This window comes from Danaus plexippus, chromosome 4 (genome assembly GCF_018135715.1).
Source record: "Danaus plexippus chromosome 4, MEX_DaPlex, whole genome shotgun sequence".
In the NCBI taxonomy this organism is placed as follows: domain Eukaryota; kingdom Metazoa; phylum Arthropoda; class Insecta; order Lepidoptera; family Nymphalidae; genus Danaus; species Danaus plexippus.
This window is the reverse complement of record NC_083538.1, coordinates 3,596,187-3,610,765: the sequence shown is the minus strand read 5'-3', so window position 1 is coordinate 3,610,765 and position 14,579 is coordinate 3,596,187. Positions and strand designations below refer to the sequence as shown.

Genomic DNA, 14,579 nt, shown 5'->3' with positions numbered 1-14,579 from the left:
TGTAAATTTCCATTATGGAACTCCTGGTAAAATGAAAAATCCAATAATACAAATAAGTATAATCTCTTTAACACATTTTAGAATCAGATATCTTACTCTTTAACGAAACAATGTCAGGTCAAGACTTAGACTAAAAAAGCCATACAGAGACATACCAGATCTACATCTATAAACTATCTCTCTCGTGATTTATTAAATGCCGTAGATAAGGTTAAGGAATCAGTCTCTATGTGGGTGTGATATTGATGAAGGTGTCCCTTCTTCCCTAATTTGTCAAGTTTTCTTTGATATCTCTCTTGGCATGTTTCGTCTCCCTCTTGTTGATTATTTTTTATCTGTGTTAATTGCATACCGTAACATTATATATTTGTTAATATTTTTGGTAATTTATGTAACTTTTGTCAAAATTATTCAAATTTTAAATTTTCGCATTCATGGCGTTTTAAACAACGTCCATTAAGTAAAATATAAACAAGACCAATTACGAATATTTTTCTGAGAAAATATTCATTGTTTGACTATTAGTGTAATATTCTATAATGTCTTTTTGGAGGAAATAACACAGAAAAGCAGATATAATGAATCGGTAAAAAAAAACCTTATAAGCAGAGAAACAATCTCTCTTAATTTTATTAGCCATTGCTATTGATACAATAAGTAAGGCGATTAACCTAATTCTTAGGAATAGGAAAAGTTTTTCTTCAGAAATAAGATGATTTTGTTTGTGATTGAAACATATAATCCGATAATACTTGTTCGAAGTAATTATATCTAAAATGATATAATTATTAACTTTTTAACGAGGCCTGAGGCTTTCAGAAAAAAATTAAATTAATAAGGCTAAAGTTATTCTTCTCTCATCCATTTTGTTTTTTACGAAATTGAGCCGCCTTTTAAAACTTTTATATTTATTTATTTTTTTGAGTATACGAATAATCACCATTTTCAAAAAAAAAAACAGCATTAATCTATATTTCCATAATTATGAGACTAACATTTTCTCTGTTTAAAGTTATAAGAAAATGTAAATCCTTTGACTACAAGTCATTTAGGCATAGAAGAGAACAGACCAGTTATATATAAAGCGTGTCGTGCAACAATTCTGACCTGAAAGTTCGGCAATATTTTTTGTTTGACAAATGACCGCGGAAACGGGACTTTGCTAAAGTTTTACCTCCATTAATACCGACTACCTCGCTTGGTTATTCCTGCCGCGCTAGCCATTTTTAGGTGTTCGCGGACATCAAATATCGCTTCAATTAGCGTCAAATTTAACGTGAAACTTAGATTTATGTTCGCCAGGAAATTTTACCTTTATATAAAACGTAAAGTATGAGGGTGAAAGGTAATATTGTTTGTGTACACCACCCCGGGGCACAATATAATAAAATGCTGCACTAGTTATTACATTTTTATACAATACTCTATTAAATCGTTATAAAAAGTTATTAAAATTTTATTTTGCGATTATATTTTTAGTGTCGATATCAAATCTGTTTAAAATGTACGTTCGCGTAATATAACTGGAACAATTAATATGTAAATTTCGAAGTAAATTCCAAAATAAGCTGCCATTGGGACATTCATTAAATATTATGTACAATATTAGCGGAACAGTCTAACTTTTGTTACGAATTTATTTACAATAAGGATGGCTTTTAAATATGAAAGTACTTGGCACATTTGGCAATAAAACTCGCATGCTTTATAATTTTGAGCTACGGACGATTGCCAATTGTTCATAGCATTAACATTCAAAATTATTATGGCTATTGGAATATAAGAATATTATTTTAAGCGTTTGGTTATGACAATGAAATTCAGGAACGTCCGATCTTAAAATTCACTATGCGAGGAATGTTAGGAGAGCAAACAATTCGACGGATCCAAGGAATTTCGGAATCCGGCTGTGACGTTGCGACGGAAGCTATTAATAAAATTGGAAATGTCACTGGTTAGACCACCTCAATTGATTTTCATAGACGCGAATTGTCATTCCAGGGAGATGCTCCAGCCCTCTGGGTCGACAATAGTCGTGATATGAAAAGCAGGTGGATCGACCCCCCGTGTCTGGAATACTAAATGTCTTGTTATCATCTCATTCCAGGAGCTCGAAGGTTAAATTATCCTTCCAGTTTCACTCGGATTTTTAGACGTGCTTCACTTAAAAACGACGCCGGATTTCTGTCGTAAAATGGGGTGACATTAATTCCTGTCTTTTAATAAACTTTATTGATGTTTAGTTAAATGGATAAAGAGTTAAAAATATATAAAATAATTGATGACGACATCATGAAAATACTACAAATATTGAAACGAAATTTATTTAAAATTTGTACATTATAATCAATTTATGAAAAAAGTGACATTTAAAGCCAAATCAAATAAAACTGGCTTCAAATAAAAATAAATTTAAAAATTCAAGATTTTTTTTCCTAAATTATATATTCAAGTAAAAATTCTATTTGGAAGTATAACATTTAAGTCGATAATTGTGATTATTGAATAATGTACATTCTGTAAATGAAAGTACTGCAGAAAAGATCTATAGGCGTTTTATACAGATTCTCTCTAGAAACATCGGCTGTTTGGATCACGGATTTGCATTTCTCAGCTCACTGACTCAGAACCGCATAATATAATTGATTCGTACGTTAGATACGTAAAAGTTTGATCTGTCACGCGGAAAATTTATATCACGAGCACTGGGTGTACATACATAAATTATAGCTTTAATTTTGAGCAACAGATTTAACTGCCTGATTACTTGATAAACTTAATTGTACGACGAGCATAATATATCTATGCTAAATAATTACAGGTGCAATTACTATCAATATTGGAACCCACACATACAGTCCTGGCAATTAGGTGCAATACTGGACTTAATTGGGTACATTAATTATGTTGCTCGATGTACATTAAAACATGGCACTCGTATGAGCCGTTTAACATAATTGAACTCTATCGTCGGTTTAGATTCTGATTGTTTTATTCTTTTGGCATTAATGGAAAAAAAAGTTTTTTTTTTTGTAAAATGTTTCTAAAGAATTTATAAAATCCATCGTAAATTGATGGACAGTAATTATATAAGGTGGCAACCGGAGGTTCCAGGAAAACTACGAAACTTACTTATATGTATATTATAATAAAAAATTACATATTAAAACTTATAACCTATACCTAAGACTACATGATTGCCCCGATGTTAGGATAGCAATGCCATTCCATAGCTTGTGTGGTATCAGGAATCTTCTGGTTCACACGGCTTGGTGTTGGTTCCGCGGAGTCAGCGGCGTCACTTGTTATATGATATTTTATCTATACAACGATGTTACCCCGGCGATGTTCATTTACTTTATAATATGTTGCGCGTACGTAACACAGTATGCTCTTAGCATGAGTTTTACATAGTCACGACAAATACAAGGCGTTTCCTATTGATCATTTTATAACCGACGTGCAACAATGTGCAATTATTTATGAATAAAAACTTTTTAACGATTAGTATGTAGTGGTAAAGAAACAAAATTGGAATAAGTATACAAATGTGACATAATTTTTTTTAAAGACAATTTTGTTTAAAAACTACACATAATATTCGAATGTCGATTAAATATTTTTCTAATAAACGTGATTATTTTATTGAAAAAATATTTATATTTTTTAAACCGAATTGTTGATGAATATTATTATATTATATAACAAGTTGAATATTTATACAAAAATGTCTTCAACAGTTTGTATTATATAAATAAGAATTCAATCAAGTGCATTGTATTATTGTGTATCAATATTTATTTATAATGTTTATACACTTTTTTATATTTATATTTATTTTAAAAGCAATAATGCCATCATTACCATCCATATCAACATCTCTCTGCTTACTCAAGCTGTCTAGAATGGATTGACATTTGGCAACAAGAACCTTTATATATGCTTTGTTTAATCCCTTTGATTTTTTCTATAAATTATGTAGAGTTCAACAAAGCGGGTAAATAAAAATAAAATAAATATAAAAGTACATAATATACAAATATATGTAGCAATTTGAACGGACTGCACGAACAATAAATGTAAAAATTATTATTATATAAACATTTCCGTTACGGTTATTACGTTAAGAGCCGACGAGGTTATATTCAAAAGATAAAAATGATTTTTTTTCTCCGAAATAAAATTTTAACAAATTCATATTGCAGCCTGTGGTTTCAGGCTGACCGCTAAAATTAATAACATGTAGCCGAATCAGCAAAATTTATCAACTGACATGAATTACCACCACTAGAATACAACTCTCATAGGAAAATAAAAACGTATGATATACTGGTTGGAACATGAAATAATAGTTTAAAAAATTCTGTCATCTGCAATTTTACAGTACGCTCTTTGTCACAACAATTTTTTAATCCAATGCAACTTTAAATGAATGTGTTAGAACTCTCGTGTATGCTTATATAATATTTATTAATCATATTTCCTGTATCTAAATATGTAAATCTTTTGTATACTCAATGACTCAATATCGAATAACGCGAGTAAGAATTACAAAACTTTTTTCGTTAATAGAATTCAAGAAAATAAAAGCAAATATATCGTTGAATTATATTCGAAAGCAGACTTCAATATACCAGTATACTAGACGCTTATTTGGTACGCTATTGGCGATGTAAAAGTTTCTGTTTTACCCTCACTTTTCAATAATAACTCCTTAAGTGTAAAAACGATAGGACCTGTATTTAATTATAATAATAAATTATAATAAATGCATACATTTACTAACCATTTAAACATATGTTTATTAAAGATTCTAACAAATGTTTATTAATTTTAACTATCACCAAATGATAATTAATAATTTGACTTATTTAATTTTATGGTGACCAATCTAAACTAATTCTACATTCATAAATCTAAACACTAAATACAGAACAAAAGGATATATCCACATTTTTTTCCTGAAATCGTACAATCAATGTTATAAAATGTAATGCATATTAATTAAATAGACCTCATCGTTTCGCGACAGAAAATTGCTAGACTCCGTTTTGTCGTGTGCGCTCTACCGTAAAGAGTGACGAAAGGAATCAATCAAATGAATTTTACTCAAACAAAACAAAAAAGCAATGAGGGCGACGCCTTCACAACTTCACCTTGACATAAAATAACCTTGACTTCAGTGAAAACGACCGCCGCTCGGTGCCATCCCTCCAAAGGGTATTCAACTAGCAACCCCCGTAGAACTTTGTCAATTTTAAGAAGCAATTTGAAACAACAATAACATATTGTTTTTCAAAGCCTACTCATGCGAAATTCTATTAATATGTTACATATATAATTTTCATTTAAGAATGGAGGCGTCAAATGTTTTATCGATCTTATTTTAACTTGTTTTTTCGGTACTCGATGTGTACATCACTTCTTGCCAACAGTTAGTCACTATATTTACACAGCACCAATTTTATATAACTACTACTAGTATTTGCCCGCGACTTCGTCTTCGTTAGTTTCAGAAATAGAAATGTATAACTGACCGGGCGAACTCTGTTTCTCATTAAAGACAGTAAATAAGAAGAATTTGGATTTTATCAACTTATTATTTTTTTCATTTTTGATCCTATCGCAAAGTATCCTATGTCCTTTTCCTGGTTCTAATTACTCCCTCCTTTTTCCTCTCCCCCTATTTTCAGCCAAACCCTTACAGCCTTTCTTGAGTTATAAATAGTGTAACTAACCCGGCTTTCTTTTATATATAAAGATAATAATTACTCTCAATATTTAGATGTTAAGTTCAATCAGACATACGAAATGGTACAGAATTTTTTCTATGTTTACATTATACAAATCATTGTAGGATAAACAGTTTTATTCATACCTATGTAATTTGATATACTACCCACACATACGCACCATCGACACACACAGATGTTCAGTTACACCTATATACATACATATGTATATACTTCACTAAATACTTCTGTCCGAAACTTCGTTTCCAGGAGTGCCATTTTGAATAAAAGGATAAGTGAATAATGTTTGTTTAAATATGATATATAATATGTTAATCTTCTGGCGGCTGGCAGCTTCATCTACAGTCTGTTCCTCATAACTTTAAACTTTTATTTTTTGTTAACCCGGGTACTACACAAAGTTTAAGCATTATTTTAATGTCTTAGATACATCAATACACCAAATACCTTCTGTAATTTTTGAGTTAAAGAGTAACAATATTAAAACATTAATCCCCACTAGCTATTATAATAAAACATATATAATCTGAATTTTAGTATAAAGTTTAGGTATAAAATGATAAGATATAACAAAAATATTGGAAGTCTATAATATTTTTATATTCAGATGAATTAAATGAACAGCTGAAATACTTTTTTCATGTTATTGTTATAGACACAATACAATGAAATTAAATTATTAATAAAATAAAATTTAGGTCACTTGCCGTGTGACCGCCATTTTTAAGTTACCCTGACATTAAAGACAATTCAATGAGTTATTGGCAATACTATATAAACTGCCTCAAATAAGCAACAGGTATCATTTGGAAACAGTATTACATACAGGATAATAGGAAATTAAGATCAGGAAGATGAGACTTTCAATTTTCTTCAGTTTACTGGCGTTGGTAGCAATTGTCAGCGCTAGAAATGTTCGTCAGAAGCGAGAAGCTGGTTGGGAACATGGTGGTGGAGCTGAACATCATGGAGAACATAATGAAGGATACAGCGATCTTGGTGAGAAAGGGTACAAGGGCTACCACGGTCATGAAGAAGGCAAGAAGGGACATTCACTACATGAAGGATATAAGGGTAATTTTGACGAAAGTGGTGGACACAAAAAAGGACATCATCACGACGATGGATACTTTAATGAACACAGTTCAGGAGAAAAAGGTGAGAAGGGACAGAGTTTTGAGGAAAGCGGACACTTTGAAAAAGGACACTCGATTAAAGGCCATCATGGAATTCACAAGTTAGATGAATTCAAAAAAGATAAACATTTCCATGACAAGCATGGTGAATCCGGTTTTGAAGAAAGTTATGGCGGTCATCATGATGAAGGAGGCTACAAAAACGGTGGGGAATTCCATAAAGGTCATAAGGAAGGTGAATTTTATGAAAACGATCACGGTGAAAAGGGACATTTCGAAAAAGGAGGTCACCACGACGACCAAAAAGGCTATCATGATGAAGGGGCCAATGATGAGTACTGGGCACAACATGAAGGGCACGGCAGTAAAGGTGGTTATGAAAATCACAAAGACTGGGGCTTTAAAGGCTACTGAAATTTGAAATAAAATTGACAAAATACATTTTTGTTACTGTTGACTACTTTGTGATACCATATTAAAGAATTTTAATTTATACAGAGCGTGTGTTATTTTGAAATCGCATCCCTTTTTACAATCCGTTATATTAAATAATATAATGACAAACTTCTTAATGATGCCGCTACAAAAAATATAAGAAAATCCTTAGTTTTTCTATGAAATTCAGAATATGAGACATAAACGTGATTATGTGTAAATAAATGTGTTTGGATCGTTTTTAAATAGTATCAATAATTAACTTTTTGTAGTAAATGATTTTTATTATCTGGGATAATTGCTAATTTCGAAACCATTAGTATAAACTACTTTTTTATGTAATGTTTTTCTACTATTTAATCAAATAAAGCATTCTTTATGTTTATTAATTTTATAAGAAATGGTCTATTTAGTGATATATGTAGTTTCTGAAATCAACAAAATTTCCTTTTTTTCGTTTGAAAACAAATTTATTTGCGATGTTAACCTAGGTGGTAAGAGAGTCAGCTCTTTTCCAAAATCATTATTTTGTAAGCCATTTTTACCGTATGATTGCACGATAGAGTACTTTAAGCATGCCAATGATATCGTTAGATATATATTTATATAAAAAAATTGCCCTTTTTTAGAAATATTTTTAAAACCTCTTTCTTAATACATACCTAATGTTCATGGATAGAGGAAGCTTAGTTGCGTACAGATGACCAGCTGCTAATATAAAGCAGTAAAACTTAAAATTATATAGGAACTAACCAACCCATCTCTATTTTTTTTTACATTTCATAAGTCGTTTAATGGATTTCCTTATAACTTTTCGAGATAAACTAAGAATTTCAATCTAAATTAAATTTTAAAGTTAACCAACTGCCAGTAATCAAATAGAACAGGTACAGAATTAATTCAGCACTGAAGTAAGAAAATCCTTTAATTCCTGTTTTTAAGTGTCTACGATAGCAAGAAAATGGCAAAGTTCCAGGATTGAAGATTAAAAGAAACCCGCTTTCTAAATATTTACTCACTAGGAGTTACAATTACTTTTTCGTTTTTAAGCAACTATCCAGTTTCCAGCCGTATCCATATAAGTTAATTTACTCATAAAAATATTTCATGATATGCATTCGATTCAATTAATTTTCAAAATACAAATATAAAAACAACAAATGTTCATTCGTGAATGAAAGTTTTTATTAAATATGATGATGAGATTTGACTTAATGGTTCCTGAAATTATTAGTCTGAGTTTGTATTGTCACACATACACCACATACGAAACATTGCCTTTTATTATTCTATAACTTACTTAAATCTATAATGTTGCAAGTTTTTTTAATGAAACAGTTAATAGTCCGTATTGAGAATGATGATACCAACTCGGACTATGCATACTGATGCACCGGACTTTGCATCGCTTCATTCATAAAACATTTATTGATAATTGTGAAAATAATTTAGAATTTTACACAATATTCGAGTTTTAAACTAATTACACATTTTACTCTTCTTTGGTTATTTTATGTATTTGTTTAATTATAAGTATTTTATTTTATTTTAATACAATAGATAAAAGATATACTATATCAATGATTATTTTTAAACATAGATTTAGTAAAACTAAGGTTACAAAGTAGTAAAAATATTATAATCATCATTGTTTATAACCTGGAAGTAGAAATCAATCAACCTTGCAACCTTGACAATATCGAACGAAAAATTTCTTAACCGTAGCTGCTAACTGGTATAAAATATGATAGTTACCAATTCAGACATCATTCAACAGCTGTATCTTGTCTTACCAACCATGAGAAGTCTTCTGGTCTTATGTGGCCTCGTGGCCCTGGTGGCTGCGGTCTCATCGAGGGAAATCGGGGAAAAACAAGACGCCGATCTCGAAGTAGCAGCCTCTGGTCACCATTGGGATAAAGGTGGTGGTCATGAACATCATGGTCATCATCATCACGAGCATGGCGATCACGACAGCAAAGGACATAAGGGACATCATGAGCACCACCATGGAAAGAAGGGCCACCACCACCACGAAGGACACAAAGGACATCATGGCGAACATGGTGGCCATAAGAAACATCATCACCATGACGATGGGTACCATCATCACCACGACCACGGTGAAAAAGGTGAACATGGACATGGTCACGAAGAACATGGCCATTTCCACAAGGGTCACGACACCAAAGGTCACCATGGTATTGAAAAACATGATGAATTCAAGAAGGACAAACACTTCCACCACCATCACGGAGAGAAAGGTCATCATTCCCATCATGGAGGTCATCATCATGAGGGTGATTACAAGAAAGGCGGTCATTTCCACAAGGGACACAAACATGGTGGACACCACGAGCACCACCACGGTAAGAAGGGTCATCATGAAGATGGTGGACACCATCATCATCACAAAGGTCACCATGGAGAGGGCGGCCACCACGAGCACTGGCACCATCACCACGACCACGGCAAGAAGGGAGGCCACGAAGACCATAAGCACTGGGGACACAAATCCGGTCACTAAGATATGGAGAGAAACAAACAAGTTATTAATTGTTGTTGAATTATTACAGATGTTTTTGTTATATTTTTTAGAACAAATAAAACTTTTAAATAAATAAAAGACGTAATTATTTTTAAAATAAAATATAATAAGCTGTTATGAGACGACTTTAGAAATAAAAAACAAAATTCAATTACAGTACACAAAAAGAAACGCAAATCAATATATTAGACCAATAGATCTTATCGCACAAAAAAAAGGATAGAGAATGAACTATTTCTACAAAAGTTTAATAATTCAGAAACTATTGTCAATAAATTTATTTGATTTTCTTTCATTAAAATAATAAAAAATGAGCTCATTGCTCATGAAGCAATATGATTTCTCCGCTCCTAAATTGCAATTTGTTTGTATCTAAATATTGCAGTACTGAAAAGTCAAATAAGCGGATAAATTTTGCTGTCAAATATTTATAAAACTTGAACCTTTGATGTGGTTTCCGTTAAAACTCACTAGAGTTATAAGTTTAGCATAGGTCAAGAAAGACATTTATTACATGATCCGAATGTTGAACTGTCAAAACATAACAAAATATTGGATAGTTTTTATAACATCCCTATTAATTAAGTTTCCACACGAAAGAGTCGTGACCCTGCTTATTTTAAATACATAAACAGCAACGAATAAGAGATTATATGGTTTATTTTAGTGACAGTCAGATCTTTGACACTAAAGTTAAGATGATTAATTAAAAATATTACAATCTGCAATATTTTTCATTTAGAAATATTAGGTATATAGAAGTATTTAAATTATAGAAAATGGGAACCATATTCATTTTCTACTGCTGTATGGAAAATGTTACTGATATTGAACTGAGTATAATATGCAGCTTATTTCTGCTTGCAATATTATTGAATATTTCGTGAAGACTCCGAAAATCATTTTCTATATCAGATCACACCGTCAAACGCCTATTTGAAGAAGCTCAAGGACTTAATATATACCATGCGTGTAACAAGATATTTGTTTTTATAGAATACACGGTATTTTCTTTGATAATAATAATCAGTGGTGTTGTCGACCCGGAACGCTGCGGAACGTCGGTCCGGTACTTCCTTTTTGGTCAGCAACGCGTTCCGGAACTAAAGATGATTTCTGATAACGAGAATTGGCTGACGCATTGAAAAAAAAATTAAAAGAATTGCAGAATTTTGTTCTAATTTTTTACGGACTTTTATATTTATTATTATAAACAAGGGTTTGAACCGAACCCGAACCGGAACGAAAACCCAAACAAACCGGCTTGTTTTTCCGAACCGTGAACCGGAGTCCAGAACGTTTTTTTTTTCTGCTGAACCGGACCAAAACAAATACGAGAACCGGTTCAGCGGAAGTTAAACTTTATTTATAATAAACATCAGAAGAAAAAAGAATATATACTTTTTTTTGTAATGATCCTGGCGACGGAGGAAAATTGGGCGAAATCTCCCCCCCTCATCAAATTTGAGACATGAGACCACACAGAGCGGCCGTCTACCCAGGATAGGCCCCGTCTACATAATTACATATGAGTTCCGATAAAAAAAAATATTGCAACACCACTGATAATAATACATCGATAATATTAACTACCTACCGATATTACTTATATGTATATATTTATGTGAAAATTTACTAAAGTCATCTCCAATAACAATCAATGCATCATCTTCATCCTCAGAAAGCTATGCTTTAAATCCTACCTCATATATTCAACATAGTTTACTGACTGTTCACTTGACGTACGTTTTACCACGAAACCACGGCATTGTTAGGATTAGTGTGTGTTGCTGCAGGGTTCGACGCAGTGTCTAATACCCAAAATTATCGCATACCTAAAATTACTAATAATTACTCCTCGAAAAATTATGTTGTTTTAGAAAAGTAATAATATAAAACATAGTTGTTTTAGGGAGAGTTAATTTAATATATTAATTAAGGATGTTGATACAAATACTTAAATTGATTATTAAATTTAATTTTTATGTAATTCTGCAGAAAAGTAATGAGAGATTAAAATTATTCTTACAACAAAATAAAAAGCATAGCTTAGCTCAGGGATTAAATTTAAAATTTAATTGAAATTCACACCCTTAAATTTATATATACATACAATGTACCATATTATGTCGTAAATTATTATATAATTTCTATAGTTTATTTTTAAATATTTTAATTTTAGAAATAATCTTAATTATTCATGCTTTATCTTAGATATTTTTAGTAAATTAAATTAAAATATGTGGACCATATTTTTTAAGTTATGACTAATAACCAAACTTCGTTAGTTCATCTCTATGACCCCGCAATGACTGAAAGTTTACTTCTTTATTGACAAATAGAACTTTGAAAATTTAAAAAGGTATAAAATAATCTTTCTAAAAATGTGCAATGTATTAAATGGTATGTATGGATTATACGTCAAAGTTTCTGAATATTGAAATATTAAAATTAAAATTATTTAAAAACCTGATGATGGAACTAGTTCTATCTATCTATCTTGAGTCATTTTTTAATTATTATAAAGTAAATGTTAAATTACAATGGAACAGAAAAAAAGGAGAATTTTCAGTTTTACAATATTCAATTAATTGGTTGACCTTGACAGTACAGTATGCAAGTACTGGCAACCGCAACTATTGCCTCATTTCTGCACTGGGAAAATTGATTGGCGGTATTATAAAACGTGGGTGACAATAATAATTTACGTAGACTAACAGGTTACAGCAACGGAAACAAACGGAATGAAGGTGTCGCTGGCATTAGGCTGTCTAGCCGCTTTAATAGCGCTGACGATCGCTAGAGATATTAGAGAGAAACGTGATGCCGATCTCGAAGTAGCGGCATCTAAACACCACGAGCATGGTGGAGGTAAGGAACATCATGCTCATCATCATCACGAACATGGCCATAAAGGACACAAAGGATACAAAGGACATCATGAGCACGAACATGGCAAGAAAGGTCATCACCATGAAGCAGGCGATAAGGGACATCATGAACACCACGGGGGACACAAGAAGCACCATCATCACGAGGATGGTCACCACCACAAGCACCACCACGGTGAAAAGGGTGAAAAGGGACATGGATTTGAAGAAAAGGGACATTTTCATAAGGGACACTCTACCAAAGGACATCATGGTGTTCACAAAGTAGACGAGTTCAAGAAAGATAAGCACTTCCACGAAAAACATGGAGAATCTGGTTTTGAAGAAGGTTATGGCGGTCACCATGACGAACATGGCCATAAAAAGGGTGGTCACTTCCATAAAGGTCATAAACACGGCGGTCATCATGAGCATGAACATGGTAAGAAAGGACACCATGAGAAGGGTGGACATCACCATGACCATAAGGGATGGCATGATGAAGGCAGTCATCATGAGCATGATCACCACCACAGCGGCCACGGAAAGAAGGGTGGCCACGAAGATCACAAGCATTGGGGTTTCAAAAAGGGTCATTAAGTTTGTTATTTTTTTTTTATTATTTTACGACATAATTTTTACGAAAATATAGAATAAAAACCATTTTTATACTTGATTCTATGACTTTTAAAATACTTAGACTAATGCATATTTAAAACCATAAAAAATAACTACTTATATGTTCAAATAAAAGGTTTCGACTATCTGATAAGATAATTAGTGAAAATACCCCTCGGCTTTATGTGACATTAGCTCTGGGTGAAGGATTTAATGTGACATCAAATAAAGCCATAAATCTAGTGTGAGGTGTGACATTGCTAAGCCCCTACTCTCGCGTTAATTAGTGTAAAAGCTTTATCAATGTATTTCATCTTGGTACATATAAAAGCATTACTAATTTCATTGCTGATTTCGGTTGGTACCTCTACTATCTTTTATATATTTACAAACTTTAAGTATTTTCTTTATTAAACCTTTTTTTAACTGAAATATAAATAATAATACCTTATTATTTTCATTTAAGAATAACAAAGTATTTTAGTATTTTTCATATTCCAAGATAGTATTTTATTTCAAAAGATAACGATTTACTTGTGTTGCAAATAAATTTTAATTATCTGTCTGTGATATTTGAAGTTTTTACTGAATGTGAACGTGTGTTACTGTGGATTGCCGGATTTCAAAAACTCAGAAAATACCTAGAGGTGAAGTAAAATTTAGAGATATGAAATTCGTAAACTTTATAGTTATTAATTTACAAAATATTTAGTGTTTCTGATGAGATAAAATAACTGATACAGTTTTATGTAGCGAAAATGTAGTTTTTTTACTAAAAAACCAAAAGATACGACTAGAACTCTCAATAACAACCTCCATAGTAGGCCATTTTATAAAAAAATAAAAAGGCTTGTTGCCAACCTAAAATAATAAAGGTGAAATTACATTGTATATTTCCAACAATTTCTTATATATATTAGTTATCACATTCATCAAAACATGTTACTCTGAAAAAAAATTACCTAAAAATTTACATGTAAGAAAGGCTTTATCTTAAGTGTCGTAGCCAGGACGTAGATAAGACCGGTCTTGGAGCGACTTTTGTTCTACCACAATGCAACGCATAGTCAGCTGAAAACAAGAGATATTTTCCTGCAAGCATTTCAGACATATTCGAAGTAGTACTTTTATATATCCCCCGAGCAAAATGGAGCTTTAAAACAAACTAATAGTTTGTTTATTTATATATATATATATAATAGTTAAATATATAAAAATA

General features: G+C 31.7%; 3 protein-coding genes across 3 annotated transcripts; all 3 read left to right on the top strand.

Moving 5' to 3' along the window:
* Positions 1–6,572: 6,572 nt before the first annotated feature.
* On the top strand, positions 6,573–7,359 carry LOC116768675 (histidine-rich glycoprotein-like). Its single transcript, XM_032659462.2, has one exon. It carries the CDS (start codon positions 6,608–6,610, stop codon positions 7,301–7,303), a length of 696 nt encoding a protein of 231 aa, XP_032515353.2. The 5' UTR covers positions 6,573–6,607; the 3' UTR covers positions 7,304–7,359.
* A 1,739-nt stretch (positions 7,360–9,098) lies between these two features.
* Positions 9,099–9,914, top strand: LOC133319981 (histidine-rich glycoprotein-like). Its single transcript, XM_061526438.1, has one exon. The coding sequence runs from the start codon at positions 9,123–9,125 to the stop codon at positions 9,849–9,851; it is 729 nt and encodes a 242-aa protein (XP_061382422.1). The 5' UTR covers positions 9,099–9,122; the 3' UTR covers positions 9,852–9,914.
* A 2,616-nt stretch (positions 9,915–12,530) lies between these two features.
* Positions 12,531–13,395, top strand: LOC133319982 (histidine-rich glycoprotein-like). The gene has a single exon (XM_061526443.1). The coding sequence runs from the start codon at positions 12,617–12,619 to the stop codon at positions 13,340–13,342; it is 726 nt and encodes a 241-aa protein (XP_061382427.1). The 5' UTR covers positions 12,531–12,616; the 3' UTR covers positions 13,343–13,395.
* The last annotated feature ends 1,184 nt before the right edge of the window (positions 13,396–14,579 follow it).

What these genes read in the sequence shown, in the direction of transcription:
- LOC116768675 (XM_032659462.2), top strand. Translation starts at nt 6,608, where the DNA reads ATGAGACTTTCAATTTTCTTCAGTTTACTGGCGTTGGTAGCAATTGTC.
- LOC133319982 (XM_061526443.1), top strand. Translation starts at nt 12,617, where the DNA reads ATGAAGGTGTCGCTGGCATTAGGCTGTCTAGCCGCTTTAATAGCGCTG.
- LOC133319981 (XM_061526438.1), top strand. Translation starts at nt 9,123, where the DNA reads ATGAGAAGTCTTCTGGTCTTATGTGGCCTCGTGGCCCTGGTGGCTGCG.